The sequence below is a fragment of the Pleurodeles waltl genome, chromosome 12 (genome assembly GCF_031143425.1).
Source record: "Pleurodeles waltl isolate 20211129_DDA chromosome 12, aPleWal1.hap1.20221129, whole genome shotgun sequence".
Lineage (NCBI taxonomy): Eukaryota > Metazoa > Chordata > Amphibia > Caudata > Salamandridae > Pleurodeles > Pleurodeles waltl.
This window is the reverse complement of record NC_090451.1, coordinates 69,899,736-69,922,548: the sequence shown is the minus strand read 5'-3', so window position 1 is coordinate 69,922,548 and position 22,813 is coordinate 69,899,736. Positions and strand designations below refer to the sequence as shown.

General features: G+C 44.6%; 3 protein-coding genes across 3 annotated transcripts in view; 1 reads left to right on the top strand and 2 right to left on the bottom strand.

Annotated features, from left to right (window-relative positions):
• Nucleotides 1-3,781, bottom strand: part of DOHH (deoxyhypusine hydroxylase) — a 28,600-nt gene extending 24,819 nt beyond the window's left edge. Inside the window, exon 1 of the mRNA XM_069215861.1 lies at nt 3,389-3,781. Within this exon, the coding sequence (XP_069071962.1) occupies nt 3,389-3,662 (274 nt within the window). The 5' untranslated portion in view covers nt 3,663-3,781. The remainder of the gene's footprint in view (nt 1-3,388) is intronic.
• Nucleotides 3,782-10,627: 6,846 nt separating this feature from the next.
• On the bottom strand, nt 10,628-14,339 carry LOC138268088 (uncharacterized). The gene is made up of 2 exons (XM_069217462.1): nt 14,151-14,339; nt 10,628-12,872 (listed from the first exon to the last, which is right to left on the bottom strand). The coding sequence occupies exons 1-2, from the start codon at nt 14,337-14,339 to the stop codon at nt 11,739-11,741; spliced, it is 1,323 nt and encodes a 440-aa protein (XP_069073563.1). The 3' UTR covers nt 10,628-11,738.
• Nucleotides 14,340-14,417: 78 nt separating this feature from the next.
• Nucleotides 14,418-22,813, top strand: part of FZR1 (fizzy and cell division cycle 20 related 1) — a 50,339-nt gene continuing 41,943 nt past the window's right edge. The window contains exon 1 of the mRNA XM_069217459.1: nt 14,418-14,554. The gene's annotated coding sequence lies outside the window, so the exon portion shown is untranslated. The remainder of the gene's footprint in view (nt 14,555-22,813) is intronic.

Sequence of the window (22,813 nt, the reverse complement as noted above, 5' to 3'; positions counted from 1 at the left end):
TGACAACCCTCTTCCATATCAAAAACAGGCACAGGCAGTTTGTGGTTTCCCTTGAAAGCCTCCTGAAGAAGGTGGATTGCACAGAAGCAAAGATAACTGCATTGGAGAGAAGATTGGGCGCTTTTGAGAGGGTGCAAGTGGCAGTCCACCCTGATGTTTCCCAACCCATTTCACTAAAGTGTTCTGCACGGCTCCCTACATGCAATACACTTTATGACCAATGGTCATTTCATTGGGCTGGTTGGGTCCATTTTCAGTAAGTGGTACTTTTTTTTTTTTAAAGAAAAACTGTAGGAAAAATGACTGCCTCTAAATGAGGGTCACCCAAGAGCAATGAATGAAAGGCGGGTCAATACTGCTTAGTTCTCTCATAAGAACTTCTATCCTGTGCAGACAAAGAAAAGCACCAGCAACCCAAAGGACCGCAATAGTGCTTTAAGGCGGATGAGTAACAATTGAACAAGGTATTCAACATCGTCTTTTACAGAACAATGGCCTAAACAGTAGAAATCAATAAGTAGCCATTACAGAGAGGTGGTCTACTGCAATGTAGCCAAGGGTGTGGTCAAATTAAAGTGACAAGTGTTGTACATCTGAAAAAATAATCATTGCTTCTATCTTTATCATACAGCGAATAGCAGAAGGAACTATCAACAAATCCAAACTCTGAGGAGATATAATTGGTACATCGTCCTGTGTAGGTTCAGCGGAATAGCGGACGCTGGTGCTGTCTTTGCTGCAAAACATATGTCACATGGTAATCAATGCTAAGATAGAAAACACGGTTCTTTGGTGGGACATTTAACGGCTCAGTCAAGAAACGCTCAATGCACTCATTTGTGATGCACTGCCTTTCGATGATTTTTGTAATGCAAACCAAACTCTCAAAATGTAAAATATAAGTATTTCCACTATTTCTTGTAATTGTGAATGCAATTTTTTGGTACTGCTGAGCCCAACTTATCCTATAAGTTTAGAGACTACTGAAAAAGAAAAGGGACCTCTTCCACAGTACCAGATTATAGCTTTCGCGATTTTGGGTACTTCCTTGGCTCATAGTGTTCTACCCTTTTTCCTGGCTGGGGCTAGCAGATTTGGTGAAGAAATTGTTTCACCCCAGTGAGCTGTTCCAATGACGCACCTTGTAGATAGGACCTGCCTAATACTAGAAAAGTAGTAGGTCTTCAGGCTGACGGTTTCACTGAAAGATTTCCTCTATTTTGGTATACCTGTAGCTCTAGCTTAGTGGCCCTGCAAAATCTTTCCATACATCAGTCTCCACTTTCTTGTCATCAGGAAGATCAGGAAGGACTACAGTAGCAATATGCTGCCAGCAGTGGATCTGAGAAGTTCATTCTGGTGTAACATTTGGGACAGTAAGTTAAACAGCACCAGTGGACGAGAGTGTGGGTCTCACTGCAGGTGGAAGGACAAGCTCAGAATCCGAGACCTCAGATTAGTTGCTTCACACAACCTGGTAAGATACCTTGTTGTGGTGGAGCCATTCATGCATTCCTTAAATGAGACTTGTGGTCACTCGTGTCATATAGTTTGGGATTGAAAGGACTGGGCTCAGACTTGCTCAGGCCAGAGCAAAGGTGTACTGCAATTGAATACCATAGCTCCGGTCTGGTAGTCGAATGCCCCCCAAGTTTCCCTCCCAGCTTCATTAATTTGACCCTCACTTCCTTCGGTTTGCCTTTTTTCTGGAGCATAATCTCTTTACCAGCCTTTTGACTGGATGATGTGTATCCTTCCATTGCTCACTGCTTTAAAGAACTATTAATTTCCCCATTTCATTCAGTTCTCCATGAGAGTGCATGTCTTTTCCAGCCCTCTCCTTCTTGTGCTACGACATAAAGCATTTAGCTTTTTACGAATGCCCTACAGAATCGGCAAATCCAATCAATAGATACAAAAGGCAAGACTTTTTATTTTTGACAATCCTTATTTCATCAGGCATGGTTCTTTGAGTTTCAAGTAGTAATCCTTCCAGGAAGGGTCTCCATTCCAGGGAGGATCACATGCATGCCTCATTACCATTATCAGCTTTATAGATTTGTGACACGCCCAGAGACCAGGCCTTTCATCAGGGTCCCTACTTCTACACCAGCTAGTAACTACCTAATGTATAGGGTTTCTGTGTAAAATGTAGACTAAAGTTGGCACATTGCCCTGTGCTGTATACTGCAGTGGTGGAAAATAAAATGAGAATGGGTTAACATACCAACGGAAGAAGAGCGTATTTATATGTATACATTTAAAAAATGAAAAACAAAATCTCTTGTCTAACAACACATAGAATATTTTTTTTAAACAAAAACAGTCATTCTTGTCATGATCCTCCAAATTATCCACTCTACCGCATGCACTTTCAGTTGTAAGCTCAAGTAGGTTCAAAGTTTTACAGTGGCGCAAGTGGTCTTTTGACAGCTAGGAAACCAGTCACTTGTAAAGAGACACAACAATGGGATGCAATATTGTTATGACACCGTGCATTGTATTTAGAAAAATAAAACTTGGTGGGTCGATTGCTTGACTGTTTAGTACTGTTAGCATTGCGTACAGCTCTGTGAAACTGTGAGGGAGTATTCTCATGCAGTTCTAGTGTTTCCGTTGTAGACTGGAGTTAAAACATCCCCGTTGCCGATTCAGGGCTTACAAGGGACAGGCATTTGGTCCCTGAGGTATGGTAACTTGTGTGTAGGGCCGGCCTTGGGCGCGGGCAAGTTGGTTCCAGGTCCGGGGTGCCAATATTTCGAGGGGTGTAGCAGGGAGCTGCCTGACAATGTCATGAAAACAGCAGCTCGTCCAGCCCACTTGGTCTCAATTGGATCCCGTTAAAGACTTCGTAATCAGCCCTTAATATACCTCAGCGTGACTGTTGCACCCCATCAACCCACTGCTCATCAACACTCTGCCCTTCCCCCATCTTGCTCACACCCCCTGCCGTCACACTACAAACAATCCCCGCCCGCCACAATAAATACCAACATGTCTTTCTGATTTAGAGCCGTTCCTGCTTGTGTACATGTACTTTGCCATGTGTTTTATTGATAATAGTCCTCGTTGAGGGCAGACTAAGCTATTTTCGCTCATTCTGCTATACGCTGCGTGTATTAAAGATAAAGTCAATAATCACTTTTCCCGACAGGTGACACTGCTCGCATTCACTTGTCCACTCCCTTAGGTGCACGTTACATATCACACCATAGTGACAGTGGTTTATGCTGCAAAGACCCCTGCTTGTAAAGCAAGAAGCCTGGTGCCCTTGTTCTTTGTTTCTAATCCACTAAAAAGCACTACTGCCGGGCGACTCACTGCTTGGCAATAACTGCATATAATGTCATGATAACTGGCCTCGCCGTGCCCGCACTGGCAGCCTCACCCGCTTCATGGCGCACCATGGGCTCCTGCTCTCGGTCCATCAGCACGGCCCTGAGAGCCGGCTCGGCCACGCGGTCCCCCATCTGTCCCAGACAGTAGGCCGCCTCGTGCTTCAGGAGAGCAGACGGATCCTGGAAGGCCCCGCTGATACCGGCAACGGCCTCCGGGCCGCCCAGGGCGCGGAGAGTAAACAGAGCCCGGAAGCGTTGGCTCAAAGGCAGGCTCTGGTCCACCAGCTCCCGGCCGAGGCGCTGTACCTCCTCCTTCGGCACCATCGCTTCCCTAGACCCCGCCGGCGTGTGTCTGTCTCCGGTGCCTCAACCGGTGCTAGGCACAGAGCGCGGCCATCTTAGGGCTGGCAGAACGTAACACCCGGGACCAACCACCGCACGAACTACATCTTATTTCACATGTTTATAGGGCGGACAATGCTCAGGCGTACTATGAAGTACAGTTTTATTTTCTTTTAACCCTGACGTTTACGACGTTAAGGATTTGTTCGATGAAAGACCCAATCTTTCACAAAACATGCACCCCTCGCTAGGCTCCCAAATGGTATTGACCAGGTGCGAAACGGAAATAAAACGCAGACAACGCCTGCTCTGGGAGATGTGACAGAACGCTGAAACCAAAGAAGGACAATATGTAAACGTACTGAGTTGTCCCAAAATTTAGAGAGAATGGTATGGCAGTTTACTGTTGAGCTATACTATTTCATAGCTGCCAAGTTTTCAGTTTGCTTGTGTGTGATACTTCCATGTTTTCGTTGTGATATTTTAATGCCGTAAATGTGGCCCTTTGAGTTGCACTTTATTGCGAATAGAACAAAGCTGTTATTTCCATGGATTGGAATAAATATTAAAAAAATACACACTTTGTGCAACATAATGGTTTAGAAGTGCTTTTAGAACAAAGTATTCCTGGCAAACAAAGGACAGACCAAATGTGTAAGTAATACATGTTTGGGGCTGCTTGCCAACTATATCATGGGTTTGCCACTTTTCCATCATGACCCCTGACTGTGAGCCCACAAACAGACATAACCACACACACATCATGGGTTTCCCACTTTTCCATCATGACCCCTGACTGTGAGCCCACAAACAGACATAACCTCTCTCCCCCCCCCCCCCCACACACACACACACACACACACACACTAGTGTCCACAAATACACAGAATGTCAAATCTTGGAAACTGTTCTTTTTGGTTTATTTTTGCATATTATAGGACCTAAAAACAGCAATATAATTTTACGTGAAACCACCATAATCTGGTATGTTATCCGTGCTTAAGTGAATGGAAACTACAATTACCAGCATGCATTAGGTTATTAAATGACAACTCTCGAATGAGCCAAGCATTTCATATTAGCACCACAAGACAACATGGGTTTCAATAGCACTCATTCTTTCAGCTCAGAGTATTGAAAGGGGAAGTAGGCTTGACTGGTATTTTAATATGTGACCTTTAAATTATGTTTATCAAACAAAGAAAAACCCCTTTCAATTTACCAGGTTTCAGAGGAAGGAGCAAAATCTATAGGGCAACCGTTTGTGCTCGCCCACATTAATCCTATCACATAACCCTTGCTGTCCAGAGACCCTTCTAAACTCGGGGGCTCCACCGCCTGTACATAGAAAACTTTGTCTATTGTGGGCAGGATCCTAAGTCCTAGCCAACTACTGTTAAAGTATGCAGAGAATTTGCCAAAAATGTTTGGGATGACCTCACATACCAGGTGTCATTCTTCATCACTGGCCAGCCCTTACTGTCCAACTGAGGTAAATTATCTAGGGAAAGGCAGGGAAAGAGGGGGTGGAGGGAAGTCCATCTTAAAATACCTACCCCACTACCCGGAATACAATCCAACTTTATTCAAGGGCAGAGGAGGGATAGTTGAAAACAGAGAGCGGGGCAAAGGAGATGCAATTATGGCGTCCTTGTCCCCCCTTAGGTCGACATGTTTCAGCCCTTCAACGGCCCTAGATGGGATCCAGGGCCTTTATAAGGACCCAAAAGACCTTATGTGACCCTATTCACAACACTCACACACATTAATTGTGTACATCCACTCTATACCAGATCACTAATCTCTGACAATTCCTTTTGGACGAATAGTCTTTCTTGGAAAGCAGTCAGGAGGAGTTTGTTTTCCTTAGTTCTCCCAATTCTCAGCATCAGTAGGAGTAAGAAAAATGAATAGGTGTTCAGGCCGGGGGTGACCTCTGACAAATGTGTGACTACAAGGCTCCCCTGCTCCTCTCCTTTGTGAAGTCTGGATTTCCTTGAGTTAGGGACTGCTTTCCAAGAAGGAATATACACCTATAAGGAATGGTCAGAGATTAGTGATCTGGTATAGATTGGATGTGCACAATTAATGTGTACGAGTGTTGTCAATAGGGAAACAAGATAGGGTCACATTGGGTCTGTTTGCTCCTGATAAAAGCCCTGGATCCTGCATGGGGCTATTGGAGGCCTGAAACATGTCAACTTAAGGGGGACAAGGAAATCATAATTGCATCTCCTTTACCCCGTTCTTTGTTTTTAATTATCCCTCATCTGCCCTTGAATAAAGTTAGATTGCACTCCGGGTAGGGGGTAGGGATTTGAGATTTGTGGCTGGACTACCACCACCCCCCCTTTCCCTGCCATGCGCTAGATAATTTCCCTCAGTTGGATGACGAGGGCCAGCCCACCACTAGAGTATGCTTTGGCGAGCACAGGATGGCCAGTGATGAAGCATGACCCCAGGTGGTGTGTGAGGTAATTCTGAACATTTTTGGCAAATGGCCTGCATTCTTTAACGGTGGTTGGCTGCGGCTTAGAATCCAGCACACAATAGACAAAGTTTTCTATGTACAGGCAGTGAAGCCTCCGAGTTTAGAAGGGTTTCTGGACGGCACAGGCGCATTTGTTTTTTGTATACCTTTAGATTAGGCAGCCAGTCTGAAGCTACTGAGCTACGTTGCTATAAACGTGTAGCATGCCAGTAAATCTCCAAAGTAGTATACAATCACCCCAAATTTCACTTGATTGACTGAAATTAAACACAATCACTGCAACAGAGCCAATGATATTACAATGAAGGAACACACTCCGGTAGGAGTATGTAGTTTGATTTACCGAAAAATCTTGCGGCCTAAGAAACAACTTATACCTGCTAATCTTTCCTTTCAAAGAAAACATTACACTTTTAGCATTGTCATAATAAAAAAAAAAACACCATTTGTTTTATGTGATTATATTTTTCTCAATTAAGTTGCAAAACATCCATCAAAATGGGCCACATAAACACGTTTTTAAACCTGGTAAAGAACTGCATGAATCATTTATATATATTTTACTTTTTAATGAAGGCCTAAGCATTTTTTTCTGAGTTAGGTTCTTCCTGTGGTGCAAAGCAGCTCTGCTTGCCTTGTGACTGCCAGTGTGAGCTTCAGCAGCCCTAGGCTCAGTTACAAATATTAGAAGTTACGTCCACAAGAGGCACATACTACTGAAATTTAGTATACTTTTTCTGGCAGCCAGGTGACATCCGTCTGTGAGTGGGGGTGGTGAGCTACCACTTAAATCTCCTTGCCTTTTTTTCTCCTGAGTGAATAGGTGGGCCACCAGATATATTAGTAACAATTATTACTGTGTAAAGGAGGAGATGGCGCATACCTGAGTTTTCATGGCAAAAGTACAGCCCAAAAGTGCAAGGTAGCTTACATAGCCAATGGCGCTGTAATCTTCTCCTGTTTTCCATAAACAAGCAGCAGGGCCAGTTAAGTAGGGACAACTTTATTTGTTCAGCTGCTTTCAGCATTGTCAAGTGCCACGCATTTTCATGACTGTCTTCAAGCATCGTGGTGATGCAGAGACATTATCTATATGTGTAAATCTAACACGTGATGCATGGTACTTGGCAGAGCTGGTATCTTGGAGCAAAGTCACAGCATGCATGACACCGTCACTCTGCGACTCTGATGAGTGGCATTTTAAAGGGGGGGATTAAACTATATTTGGGGATAAATTCTATGACAGCTGCCAAAAGAACAGTGACATCCTTAATTATATTTCCACATCAGAATTGGGGAAACATTTTCATAAATATCAGTAAAAGTAAACATTTTTTTAATGAAATCAAACACCATTTGTGGGAAGAAAAGCAAATTTGGGAAGGAAAACAATTTTGGAGACAAATTTAGCATACCTTGTAGAAAGACTAAGATCATTTACAATGCAAGGCTTACAGTATATTGTACCTATCATGGTCAAACAGCAACCATTTATGACAGGCTAAAGGTGATTAAGGTGAATGGTTTACAGAACAGTGTGCTACTTGTTGGGTAATTTGTGGGCCAATCTTACAGCATTTTGGGTGGAAATTTGCAGTGATTTCAGAGATAAGACTATAATAACATGCAGACACATAATATAACAGGCATTGGCAAAGCCAATAAGACTCACTCCTGGGACCTGCTTGCTCTGCCAATGGTTTTTAGTGATGCTGTACAGCATCCCTGAAGCTGCGTGCCACGGCTGAAGAAGAATAAAAAACGTCAATGATGTTGCCATCCGTGTCATTTTGTAGGTGTGTGCACCAAGATGGACAAGGCAAGCCATCGACTAAGAAGCAAGCAAATGAAAGCTGCAGAAAAGCCAACCAATGGGCGAGCTGCAAGCCCCTCCAGGTTCTCGGTAAGCCCATGATAAATCTTTCGCAACCAGACAGCTTGTGCTGACTGGTGGGTTCGACCTACAAAGTACAAGTTTGGATCTACAACATTTCAGGATTTGATGGACTTAGAGAAAATATATGTGTAAAATACAGTTGTTCTTTTGGGGGTGACGTGTATGGAGAAAGTGATCTTCTGGAAAGGGGTGGAATGGGGGAGAGGCAATGGAAGAGTGAGCTGCTAAACTCAAATCACTTTGTATTCCCATTACCCTTCCATGCATCCTGCATTAATTTCTCTGCCCTCATTTCAGCCTGGGAGGACACATGCCCCACTGAAGCTGGAAGACAGTATAATTGTATATTGTTCTTCTGTGCAATATTGCTGAAAAAGATCAATGTGATTTTCAATCACACTAAAATTAATATTCCATTTAATCAGATTTTACTGAAGTTTGGAAAATTTGAGGGGGCTTTCGTTACTGCGACATTCAGGACCATTAAAAGCCTGCCTCGGATTGTTTCAGTCTGTATTCTTGAAATAGCTACAAAAGAGTTGACGCACTCCTTCTGCCGTGCAGTCATCTGCAATAAATTAGATTCCCATGGTGCTCAGCATTATAGTAATGCACATTTTTACAGGTCGTAGAAGTTTCGAAATTGCAGCATTACCCACAATACCAAAATAAGACATTCAATGAAAATTCAGAACCATAGTGTGTACCAACAGATTGCATCACACACCAGAGAGTATTTTTATATTATACAGAATATTTGCACTGCAGATGTATTTCAAATAATATTGCATTGTATGCTTTTGTTTATATATTTGCATGTCGTATAGTTTTTTCACCAAAACAAATAAGCAGGCCTAAGTTAAGTGATCAGTATACCAGACCACAAAGTTCTGATGAGAGCCATTCTTCCTAACCCATGAACCTATCCCAGGCGATAACCTGGTCAAACAACAACCCGCTAACAGGTAAGGTTCACTTAGTGCTAATAAACGTATAAAAGTAAAAAAGAAGCCAAAGAGTTTTTTTTTTTTTTTTATTTGGATAGAGTTTTCAACTGACATGAGAAAAAAAATTAACAATAAATATCAAACAGCAATTGTTTGGATCTTGGCAATGAAAGCATTGTTGGTGGAGTGTGGATAGTAGACAATACTTAACAACATATAACGCCGAGAGCCAGAAGCATACACACAACAGTAAGTCTAACATAGCCTTCACATAAGCACTACCTTTGCCGATCAGTCCACAACCGTACTGAGTCGGTCTTTATGGAAAAGCGACACAGGCAACAGACCCACACATAGGTCTGAATAGGAATCATGCATCAAGGTTTGCGCCGACGAACGAGAACCACCCCCGTCTTCCTTCAGACTAAACATACCATAATCATAAAAATTATAAATCAAATACTGACAAACAAAAAAACTCAAACTTTTTCCCAAAACCGTATTTTTCTTTTCCATGCTTTTTACTAGAAGGGGTGTAACTTGCATAATTTGCATAATTACAACACAATTCTGCAAGATTACACAGAATTAAGCGAGGAGCGTAACCCAGCATTTGGCTTTACTTTTTGAGAACAAAATGCACTGTGACGTCCATGATACATTTAGCGCTTTTTTCTTAGTGCAAAATCAAGGAGCTCTAAATGCAACAAAACGGTAGCGGGCGCTTACACAAATTAAATGTGTTGTTCCTGTGCTCAGAGTTTGTGCCAAATTACTCATATTCACACAAACGGGCTTAACCACATACTTTTTAGTAATTTTGCATCATAATACTAAAGTGAAATTACCTAAATTACTCCGATTACTCCACTATAATTAAAATTTCGCGAGGCCTATTTTCTACCATTAGGTCTCATAGGAACACTTCAAATCAAAGTGTGGTTTAAAAGCTAGATTCATCATCTTTATGTAAGAATCTTGCACATTTATGGAACTAATATCTTATCTGCCAGTAGTTAATCGCCTGCCTGGGCCCCGCTCATCGTACCATTGGCTTTGCACCCCTGCACCTTGGTATTTATAAGCCTTCCTGCTTGTCCACATGCATTGCAGACTGAGTAAGCCAGTGTGGGCATCTCCCTTTTGTACCTTCTTGGAGCCCACTCCACCCATTGCTTGTCAGTGGTATAAGTGTTCATATTTGTTATGCTTAAGCCCACCAAAATGAAAATCAAAAAATCATTCAAAGAGCATGCAAACTTAAAACGATCCCTGGCAGTCTGTATTGGCATTCGCTGGAATTAGACCAACATTAACCATATGCCACGTCTGTTGATATTTTAGTGAGCACTGTATTGCCACGAAAGCTCACTTTGAGGGCACCTCATCTTAATACTAGCTTATATTACTGGGGACTCCCAGAGGCCTCTTCCCAGAATTAGATGCACAGAGAGGGACTGGAGGCACATCATGTTTAAAGGTGAGCACACCTGTAAAAAAAACATATTCCTTGACAAGTCAGTGCCTCTAAATGGCTAGGACAACTGCAAAAACTAAATTCACACTAAGGGCCAGATGTAGGAAAGGTTTTTCCCCATTCTGTGCCTATGGGAAAAAGTGTTTGTACATATGGCCCTAAGTGTACTAAATCGTTGGGCCACTGGAATTATGCGATCCTGTGTCATTGTCTGCATAATGATGGATTTCCTGCACTCGCCATAGAATCCATCATCTGCTGCTTAATTTGCAGATTTAATAAAATATGTTACTATCGCAAATAGACTAAAAGTATATTTAAAAAAAAAAGTCTACATGTAGGGTCGCACAGTGATACAGCCTTTGTAAAGTTTAACCGGTCACCTTTCACTTACATTTTGCTCTATACACGTGATACATTGGCACTGAAAATATTTCTGTACAGAGTAGGGTGTTACAATGACAAAACAGCAAAATAACATTGCCAAAGAATTTGCCCCGTAATTTACCTGAGCATGAAACATAATTTAGTCAAAGCTGCTACATAATTTAGTCCTCCTCTAAGCATAATTCCTTCTACATCTAATGCTTTCCTAACAAACAACTGCCTCTGTGTATATATATATATATATATATATATATATATAGTTAAATGATGCCCTGTACTCTAGGAGTACCACAGGGGTTAATTTTGTCATGGTATTATTTATTGCACTTTGTGTTGTGCAACACACCCTTTCAGAAAACAGCTGCTGTGTTCCAGCAGATTAAAGGAAAAGGAAACATGCTTAATGTTTCCATAGGATGTTCTTTTTAATTCCCACCAAATGCCACCCTGAATCTTGCATTGGTCAGACTTAACCACGTAAACGGTGAAGCTCAAGCCACTGTGTCGCATTACAAGGTTATTTATATAGGGCATTCCATAGTTGTCCCTTTGTGGGGGGGTGTATGGGCGAACTGATCTACTGGGGTAAGATGCATGAAGAGTGGTCTGCTTAACTAAAAAATCATTGTATAACTTTATGATGCTCCCTTTGTTGCTGTAACAGAAAACAATTTTGGTCCCTCCAAGGGAAGGATATGAATTAACCTCCACAACAGTGGTTGTACCATAAAGAACTCTCTGTACTGATGAAGTTTGTTGCTGGACACCAAGATTAATGGGATTTTCAATCACGCTAAAATGAATGTGCCATTTAATCAATTTTTGCTTTTTGATGAAGAATGGAAAGTTTGCAAGAACTTTAGTTACTGGGGCATTCAGGACCATTACAAGCCTGCCTGGAAATATTTGTGTCTGTATTTTGGAAATAGCTAGAGAAGAGTTGGCGCACTTCCTCAGCTGCGCAGTCATCCAGGGCCCGCGAGGACGGATGCGTTGGCTGGTGGAAGTGGGACATCTCCACAGTCCCCAGCCAAGCACTGTTGAAAGGGCTGGCGTGCATCTCACAAACATTGTGAAGGACGCAGCAGGCCAGCACCATGGTGGGCACCACTGTGGGGTTGTGTGGCTGCAGGAGGCACTGCCAGCGCGCCCTCAGACGCTGAAACGTGCTCTTGATCACGCTGCGGGCCCGCTCCAGCTGGTAGTTAAAGAGCAACTGGGGTGAAGTTAGTCTCTCACTGTCCAAGTAAGGCTTCAGGAGCCAGTCCTGCAGCGGATACGATGTGTCGCCCAACAGTACGTACTTAAAAGACCTGCCACTGAAGAGTCTCTGAGGCTGGGACAACAGGCCACCATCCCTAGACAAGGTCCACAGGGAGGAATTTTGGAGAATATCCCCGTTATGCATCCCGCCTGGGAAACCAGTACATATATCCCAGAACTGTCCAAGCCCATCTACTGCGCCCTGCAGCACCATTGCGTGCCAGTGCTCCCCGTTTTTGTAGTCATCGTCACAGTGTGTTGGGGCCACAACAGGGATATGGGTGGTGTCCACGGCCCCAACACAGTGAGGGAACCCCCACCAGGTACTGAAAATCCGGGCCATGTTCTCCAACTCGTGATCATGGGGCAAGCGGAGGTAGAGTGGCTTCAGGAGGGAAATGACCGCTTGGCACACCTCTTTCACGCATTTCAGTACCACCAATGGCCTTACACCGAACAGAGAGGCTGCGAGGTGACACTCAATGTTCGTGGCCAAACGCCAGAGTGCCAAAGCCACCTTCTTCTCCGGGTTTAAGCTGGTGTTCCGGTGGCAAAGCTTTGGTCTCAATTGGTTGCAAATTTGGAGGAAGGTGGACTTCGGCAAACGAAAGTTCTCCAGCCAGTCTTGGGGCCCGAACTCCTTGAGGGCCACCTGCTCCCACCATTCATGGTGGCCGTCGGTGCCAAGCTCAGAAGAGATCCTGCTCTGCCACCGTCGGGCCATCAGTAGCTAGAAATAGATAAAGAAAGACCACCTTTAATAGCAATGCACACAAAGGCATAAGCAATCAATCACAGAAAACCGAAGTGCTCCACGTATGTACACATACAACACCCCTCAGGTGCTCTTCTGTCTTCCACTTCAGTGAAATTACACCTTTAAAACTTTTTAATAGAACCGTTCTATTCATTCAAAAGGCAAGGGAATTGTTTGTGGAGTGAGTTCACACACTGGGACTGACCTCCACTTGGGGGTATACTGGGATATCCACTAAAGTGTGAGGCTTCGGCAAAGAGGAATGATTAAAGTTTCTTTACCAGAGTCTATAGAAACCCCAACTGTTGCACCCATGTACCTGGCAACGTGGCCTCCTTTTAGTGAGATAAATGGCCACTGTTGCAATTAATTGTTCATATGTTAAGGTTAGCAAAGAAGAACTACCAAGTAATGTAATGCCTGTCAAAACGTCTCAGAGGATTAAAATCAGATCCCTGACGGGGGTTGGGGTTGTGTGTGTATGTGTGTATATATATATATATATATATATATATATATATATATAGTTAGTACTACTTGGTTTATTGTGTAAAAAAAAAAAAAAAAAAAAAATGCTTTTCAAATTTCCCTTTGAGAGACCATTTCAACTTTTACTTGATTTGAAAAAGACCATTAAATATTACTTTGTACCCAAATAAACCCCTCCACAATGGTTTAGCGTGTACACAAGGGTTAGCATTATTGTGAGAAACCATGATAAGCCTTCCAGGAAGATGTCTGCTGTTTATTGTGCTCACATGTGTACTGAATTGTGCAGCTCGAAGGTTTACCACAAAAATTCCATGACAAATACCCCTCACAAATAAACCCACTTCCAGCGAAATGTTCTCTTTGAGAGGATAACCAGCCTAGTGCCTGGTGTGGGCCCTTTTGTGTGTTAATTTGAAGGTTCCAGGTGTGGGTGTGTTGGGAGGGAAGGGGGGCCATAAGTCACCACAAAATCTTGTGCAAAGAAACCCGAATTGAAATCGGTCAGGCGTGGCTGAATGGAGCATTTGTGGACTACGGACGTAATGGAAACTTGCATACACCTGTAATGTAGTTAAGTAAGTATATGCAGGAGGAGTGCGAAACCTGTAGGTTCCAACTGTGAGCCTTTGCAATACATTTTGTCGTTTATCCTCATGGGGTCGATAAAATGATTACTGTAGAAATGAAAAACAGTATTGGCGCTGCGCAAGGGCAGTATGCGGCGGCATAGCGTTATGAAAAGCAAGTTGTTGGTATTACCAGGAGCAGCCTCTTCTGTCGTAGAGCGTGGTACTGCCGCAGTAAGCCCCTCCGCTGCGCCTCCTGCACCCTCCGGGAAGCCTCTTCCGGTGCCCTGGTCCGGCCCTTCCTCCTCAGGAGCAGCAGGTAGAGGGATAGGAGCACCAGGTCCTGGGGGGCCTCCTCGGGCCCTTCCAGCCCTCCAGGCATGGCAGGGGGCCTGCACCCAGGAGTGGCCTACCTACACGACCTTGCCAAGGCCTGCCTGTGATGCCCACCTGTTCTAGAGGTCATCAGACGCCCCTGCGCAGCAGCGAGAGCCCGCCACAGGCCGGGAGTCACTGGCTACCTCAAGAAGCTGTCTTCAACCTGCCTGTGGGACATGGAACCACGAAAGAATGGAGGAGAACTTGCACATTTCTAAGGTACACTTCCGTGCCCTGTAAGGATGGAGGTCTAATCTCGGTTGGTGAACACAAGATGGGCACAGCAATCCATGGGCACCCCTCTGGGTCACTGGGTGGCTTTGTAGGACCTGGGGATTGTTCCACAGTCATGGGGGTAACTTGCGGGGCAGGTGGGAGTGGTTAGATAGCGACTGATCATGCGGGGCAGAGAAAGGCCTGCACACTCCCGATGTATGGGGTCACAAGAGACCACAATGTGTGAGGAGGCTGTCAGGGGCTCGAGTACTGCAACTGCACGAGAAGGGGCAGGGTTAGTTAAATGCCACCGGGGCTCTCGTGGATTTCCCTGAGTTTTGCGTTTACAAAGATGTGCACTCTGGGAATTGTAGTATTCACTCAGTTCAATGAGAGTAACAAACCTGAACACAGTAATTTCCATGAATGGAAATCTACGATTTGCAAAATCGTATCCAGGTGACGCCGAGTAATCTGCTAACGGAGAGGGAGTGGGAAGGGGCTTGGGGGCGTGTAATAACTATTGCTGCCTGCCCCTAGGACCATCCGCACCCCAGTCTGCACGGATACACTGTCTCCTCCCTTGACTCCAAACACTGAAAAGAAAACAAGATGGAACTGCTGGACTACTGAAGCTTTCACGAAACTACCGCGCCCCCTGCCGGTCAGAAGCATAACATATTTGTTTTGCGAGTTTGCGCTGTTCCTTGCAGCGCACGCGCCAGGAAATTATAGTGACATAGACCTGTAAGGTGGGCAGTCCTGACAGTAAGTAAAGGCTAACTTTCACATGAAACTGGTCTACGTTGGGCCATATAATCATGCGCTTAACCTTACTGGCAAAAGAACTGTAAAACTAAAAACTCTTAAGGTAATCCAGTTTAGGGGTGTAGTCACTGTTTACACTTTACTTCATCTTACATTCCCTAATGTCCAGATGTCATAATGTCGTTTTTCATGAAACATATGACTGGTGTGTAGTACGTGGTGACCTGAGTCGCCCCTAAGTGTTTGGAATAGTTGAGGTTGTTGCTATGTACTCATGAGGGGGCAGGATGTAGAGCTCTGGAGCCGAGGCTAAAGGCGGTGGGAGCTCCTCACTGTGTCTGTCAGTGGGCCACAGAGGTGTTCAGGTTACATGCCCATTCATCTTCTCGGCATCTCTGCAGAGAGTGCAGTATCTGAAGCACACCACAACACACTAATGTTCCGTGGCCACCCCTTCTTTCTGATCAGGCCTGTTCTATTATAATAATCGAGTATACAAAGACTTCAATCTTCAGTCCTGACCTTGCTCCAAAGGGAACAGTTCAACCCGAACTGCAAAGCAAGGTCCTCGTTTTAGGGACGTTGCAGGTTGGAATCAGGCGTGGTTCCTCCATTAGGGCGGAGGAGCATGGCCCCAGGCAGCAGCGGCAGCTACAAACCTTTAAAAGGAAACGATAATAAACTCTGTTTATTATAGTTTCCTTATAAAAGAGCGGGGCCACAGGGTTGATGAGCAGTGAGGGTGAGTGCACAGCACTCCCCCTCAGAGTGCATGTGTGTTTCGCCAACCGCCTGGGGCTGGCCAAACACACATGCGCAGCGGGCTCTCTCTAGCCCAGCAAAACAGTTGCCGGGCTGGAGAGAGCCTGCACAGGCTCCCAGTCTGCCTGGAAGCTCCCTGGCTGGGTGCTCCCAACCAATCCTGACGCTGCTGTCTGAGCAGCGTCAAGATTGGCCGCAGGGTAGGCTGGGAGCCTGTGCCTGCCTGCAGCAACGGAGATGAGCGGCATGACGGAGGAGGTAAGTGTTTGTGTTTATTTTAAATTTAATTTGTATTCCCACCGGAACCCCCCCCCTTCCACGCGGTGTGAGCCGTGACTGGTTGGAATGTTCCCATTAGAGAAGGGCCAAGACTGATTTGCATAAACCTGGGTACAAACTGAGGTAGAATGGAGTGCAAAATAAGAATGGTATGCCACCCCGAGTAACTACCAGTGGCTGAGATTAATTCAAGCATTCCATCCATCACATTTTTGTATACTTAAGTATTATTTTAATGGACAGTGCCAGCCATCTCAGTGGACCTGTTATACATGTGGCACCTACTTATTGCTTACAGGTCCGGCACTTTCAGCAGACCCACTATATTAGAAGCGACAATAATAACCACAGTAGCAACTTTCATGGGAGGGGCCCCTGTAACTGCATTGTACATTAGGACTGCTCAACATGGCTGTAGCACTTGTGATGGGACCAGTGGCATAACAAAGGCTCCTGCAGCCCCCGTACAATAATTTCCAAAGTTAACAATTCAGGCAACCAACCTGGGGCAATCAATTCAAAGTAACTCTTGGATGGAGAATATTAAAGCAAGTATTTTAACAGTAGTATTCATTGAGAATATAAATAACTGAGTACAAAATATACAATGTACTGCAGTACTAAAAGACTGTCCTAATCTGTGTACTACAGCATCAATTTGTATAGAAATATGCAGTTCAAATACAGAAACATTGTGCCATCTGCGTTATAGGAAGAAAGCCCACCTGGAGTGAGTGTTTACGCATGCCTGTCCGCAAGTATAGTCTTTAATTGATTATGGACAGGCAAGTTAGGCACATGAAAGCTGTGCCTGTCAGCGTGTGAAGGAGCATATGCTCGACAACCACAGGGAAGCTGTGCCTGTCAGCATATAAGAGAATGCACTCAACAATTTTAAGTGACTTAACATCAATGTCACTCAGTTGTGTATGGACAGGCAAGTTAGTACCATGAAAGCTGTGCACCAGCGTGTGAGGAACGTATGCTCGACAACCACAGGGAAGCTGTGCCTGACAGCGTATAAGAGAATTTACTGGAAAATTTCAAGCAACTTTACATAAACATCAGGAAGAAGGCGAGTATTACCTTAATTAAATCTGACACGGTCGAGATACTCCCTCTCAAGCGTGGAGACCACGCTTCATAAACCAGAGCAACAACAACACGGTCTGAAATTCACTCCGGCAAGTGCAGGGAATCTACACCCCGGTAAGGTCAGCCGGCAAAACTAAGGCAGCTGAGGGTGTGTGCTAGGGGACGTCAATCAGGCCCTTTGATCCAAGGCGGCCTAGGATACAAGTCCTCCGAGGTGTGGTCTTCCTGGTTGGCGCTGGGCTCCAGATCACATCAGCCGCCCTCTGGAGCACTAATTAGGTAAATGTTCTTCCTGATGTTACTGCAGCCTCTCCTGAAGAGAACAACCAGGAATGAGGCAACCCTAGACGTTCTGTACACCACAGCCCCTTTTAAAAAAAAAACGATGGCTGGAGAGTTGAGAAAGAACTGCTAATCCGGCCATCAGAAGTAGATCCGCTGGTTATCTAGGATCGATAATGCAGCAGAGTGGACAGCAGTATACCTCTCTGCATCAAGCTATTACCTCGCTCTGGAGAAGTGATGAGGAACAAATTACAGGGGTGTAGACACTACGCTGTCCCTTACACAGCTTCCTATCCTCTCTGCCATTCTGAGGTTATGCCACTGTGAGGTAACTTTATAAGTCTTTATTTATAAGTAGAAATCAATGTCAATACAGTGTCTCCAACCTCACCACAGCTCTTTCTCATCACTCTCTGACTGACTACATTTCCAACATTCTAAATGCACTCAATTGGAAAGTACCAAGTCAAATGAAGTGTGTGGGGGCAGGATTGGTGGGAAAAAAGGGGAGAACAATAGTAAGTCTCAACAGTAGTACATGTTCTTTTATGTTTTACATGTCTTAGTAGTGACAAACAGCCTATTTTGTTCTTCACTACTGTAAGGGCTGCTCCTCTCAGAGGTTAGCATTGGGAATGTTCTTATTAATTTTTAAGTGGTCATTTCTGATCTGAAAGGAGCGTTGTGGACATGTTTGGAATGGTAGTGAGAAATCTTGCTTACTACTGTAGTTGAATTTTAGATTACTGTTTTAGAAATGCAACTTTTAGAAAGTGGGCATTTCTCTGTGCTTAATACTCTAGTGTTTTGCAGCCTGACTCCAGTCAACGTCTAGGGCAGAGTAACAGTTGCACTTTGTGCATACTTTCCAGACAGCTGAAATTCAGGAAGGGCTGGGTGTGACAGGAGAAACATTGGCATCCATCTGCATACTGATAGTCATCCTGGGCTGGGAGAAGAATGCTCACACCTTACATGTCAATAGGCTGTATCCGTCCTTCACACAAAGGGTTGATTTACCCCCTACCGATGTATGGAGCCAGGACTGCATTGAAAGGGGTTGTGTTACACTTGAAAGGGTTCCTTTGAAGTCACCCCATGAAGAAAGACATTTTGGAGTATAAGTGCAGAGGCTCTGACCCCATGTGGTAAGAGCATTTTTGGAACTGGAACTGAACCTTTGTCAGAAGGACTGTTGCGCTGCACAAAGGACTCATCAGGACTGCTCTTCTGCTGTTGCTCTGCTGCCTATCTGCTGGGTGGCCTAAAGGACTCACTGGAATGCTTTTCTGGTTGTTGACCTGCTGCCATCTGCTCCCTGATTCTGGTTTACCAGAGGTCTGATGTTTGCTAGGAGGAACTACCATCAGGACTACCTGTCCTATGTGCTGACCTGTTACTTGCTAGCTTCCTCTGTACCTTGCACCTATTGTTCTCCAGGGGCTGGCTAGAGGGACCCTGCTCCCTCAGAGTCCCCGTGCCAGTGGGGTTCTGAGACTACCTAATCCTTTTTTTAAATAGTGGGTGGTGAGATTTTGTTGTTATCTCCCAGTGCATGTGGTAAGTGCTGGACGCGGATCAAGTTGGGAGTATGTCACTTCACTCCCTCCATCAGCGCATGTGAGCACTGGACCCGGATCAATTTGGGAGTGTGTCACTTCACTTCTCCCATCAGCCTATAGTGAGTGCTGGACCTAAAGCAAGTTAGGAGTGCACCACAATGCCTGCGTTGCCCTAGCCCCGCCTTCACCCTTGGAGTCATGCAGAAACAACTCACCGCACAGCAATGTGAGCCCCATGTCCTAAGCCCCCCAGCATCTTTAGTGACTGCATTGGTCTGCCCAAAGGTACCCCGGAGGCCCGAATGAGAAAGGTCGCCATCCCGTGCTCCTTTGCAGGTGGCCCTGCTTGTCAAAATGGGGCCGTGCTTCCGCAGCTGCACCACACGCCTTCGGGCAGCTGCACTGGTAATCCTGCACATGGAGGACCCGTTGAGGTCTTCCCACTGACTCCTACAGTGTGTGTCCTCCCCTTCCATTGGCATGTGGCATACCTAGGGGGCACTAGGCTGGCAGGTCCATATTACAGGGTGGGACCTCGAGGGAGGCGTACAATCTCTGCCATGATCTTGCTAACATTAGAAAGATTTTGAATTACCATAACCCAATGGGTAGATGTGCAGGGGCTCCTGCGGCCTAGACTTTGGCAATAATCATATTCCTTTCAGCAAGGGCTCATAAAACCTACCGTAAATCATCTAGTAGGAGCACAGGTGTTCAGGCGCTCCACGATTCTATTTGGGGATTTATACGTTGTTCTAAAGCCATTGCCTTACTTGGACTGATTATGTATTTTATGTTGTTTTGCAACCCCTGAGCCCTGCACTAAACTACGTAAGTTGGAAAGTATTGCATACTGTATATCGCTTGTCTTCCTGCATTAACAGGATGGAGTACAATTTCAGCATTTGCACAAGATGCACTATATGCATAGTAGCTCTAAATTATGTTGTTTTTGTCTTGTGATGTGCCTATGATATAGAAGGTATTTTTATAATCATGTGTGGAGTTTCTTCTGTGGTGTATTTATTGTGTCACTGGTGTGAGTCTAAAGCCTGACTCCTCTGTGCCAAGTTACCAGAGGATGAGCACAGGTTATCTTTGGTGTGTAACTTACTTGCCCTGACTAAAGTGGTGGGTTCTGCCTGGCTTAAGTGCCCTAGCCAATCAAAAACCCCATTTCTAACACATTTCAAGAAAATAATAGTAGAAAATGCAGTGCTCTAGCATCCTATGTTTGCCCATTCGCTGTTTATCTGAGCTGGAGTCTGGGATGCTGAGAGTGAATGATGTAATAGAATGCTGGTGTGTGCTCTCGAGTGAAATCTGGAAGGTATTTTGAGGGAGGGTGCATTTCTGGCAGAGGAGGTGGCCTGTGTGAGAAGGTCCCTGTGACTATGGAAGACTAATTTGGGACATGGTAAATAGACATGAGACTGTATTGTTAGAGATATAGTGTATCCTGAAGTCATGGAAATTTGAAATGATGTCTGCCTGAGATTTGAATATTTGTGATGTTAATATGACACTCATGAACTCTTTATCATTCTATGTGCCACTGTTATGAAATTTGGGTTGTTTCCTACTAAATGTGAGGTTCATTAGTTTAGGGAATAGTTTGGCTGGTAATTATTGCATATTGATATATGCCAAATTTATCTCATCTGGGTTAGTCAGTTACTGTGTATGTTGACTTCCGTTGTTTGGAAATGGCAATTTATGTTATGGTTGTGGTGTCCTGAAAGCTTAACTGCAAGAAAGGTGGGGAAGTTTAAATTATTTACCTGTTGGTTGCATGGGGGAACAGTGTGAGCATTTACATTTGCCTCAACATGAAGCCTGGGTACCAGTTTACAGAAGAGGATTAATATCCATTTCTGTTTTATTGTGTTGTTACGTGCTGGCTGGGAGTGTCCAAATGTCAGGAATTTAGAGAAAACCTCAAGGGGAGGGGCAGGTGGGCGGGGGAGAATAAAATAAGAATAAAATAAAACAAAAATAATAATTATAAGAAAATATAATTTACCAGTGCTGCCGCTGCCGGCCACCTTGCTCCTCTTCTCTCCCGATGATGATGGTGTCCAGGCAGTCCCAGGGACACCAGAACAGGCTCCCCACGCAATCCTAGTGCTGCTCTCTATACCTAGCAACGCCAGGATTGGTCTGAGTGGCTTGGTCTGACACTGCATGGGAATCTGTGCAGTTTCTCCAACCCAGCTGTGCAACACAGCCAGGTTGGAGAAACCTAAGTGCGCATGTCAGTTTGGCCAGCCTAAGACGGTCGGTCAAACTGACATGTCCACCTAGTGCATGCCACTCCTCATCCCTCCCATGGCCCAGGCCTGTCCCTCCCTGCACATGCTGGCTGAGCCAGAAGCTGAAAAATAAAACTATAGTAAAATGTTGTTTTATTTTTTAGCTGCTGGCTCTTAGCCAATGGGGCGACGCTCATTCGCCGTTGCGAAGGAGCCGCCCCTGACTAGTACACTTGTGTATGTGTTGATGCGAACTGGGGAAAGAGCCATTCCCTTTTGCTGGAGATTTTATGGGGAAGTATCTGATGTTATGTGAAGTTGAGAGATTTTAGTACCGTATTGTAAAGACTTACATGGGGTAGTACACTTCTGTGTGCTGAGTTGGAAGAGAAGGAGTACCCTGTAGCAAAAAGTTGCATTGTGCGGTCCCCGATGGGTGTGATGTATGAGAAGGAAAGTACTTAGGCACTAAAGGGCGCATGGATAGGAGCCTATAAAGTGATATCTCCAGAAGTGTAGTACCCCATGGTGTTGTGGGTGATCGTTACAAGTTTCTCTTGAATCATCATTCAGTACAGATGGGGAAACTTGACAGATGTCTGATACAGGAGGAAGAGTACATTTGTGATTGTTTTGTGATGCATTTTATTTAGTTTTTATATGCTGAAGTCGGTATGTGTTGTGTTTGAATGGTAGCATTTGATGTATCTCTAGTGTGTTGTGAATACTTCTTTACTTACTGTCATGGTCCAGCATGAATAGTTGTATTGCTGAACTGGTCTAGTGTTCGATTAGTGTGTTAATTTTTCATTATGCACCTACTGGGAGCTGTCATCACTGTCAACCTGGCGCTTGTTTAGGTTTGGCCAGCAGGTGTGACTGGGTGGGAGGCATGTTGGAGTGCTGGGTTACACTTCTGTGAGTGAAGTGTTGTGCAATGTGTTGTCGTTATGGGAACATGTGTGTATTACTTGTGTGAAATAGAGAATGTGTGAGAGTTTGTTGTGCTGTGTATTTTACTAAAGCGAGGTGTCTGCCTAGGGACATTTTGTATGAGTGTAGCTGTGATGACAAGTTTTGTGTTTGAGTTTAGTCAATGGATTTTTGAGTTTAGGTAATGTATGATAAACATTTCAGTGTGTGTTTTGAATATGTGGACTTAGGGATGACAAAGAAACCCTTTGTCAAAGGAAGCCAGTGGGTTTCATGCCCTGGCTGTCAAGTGACTGAATTACCTGTCCTATGTGCATAATGTTGTG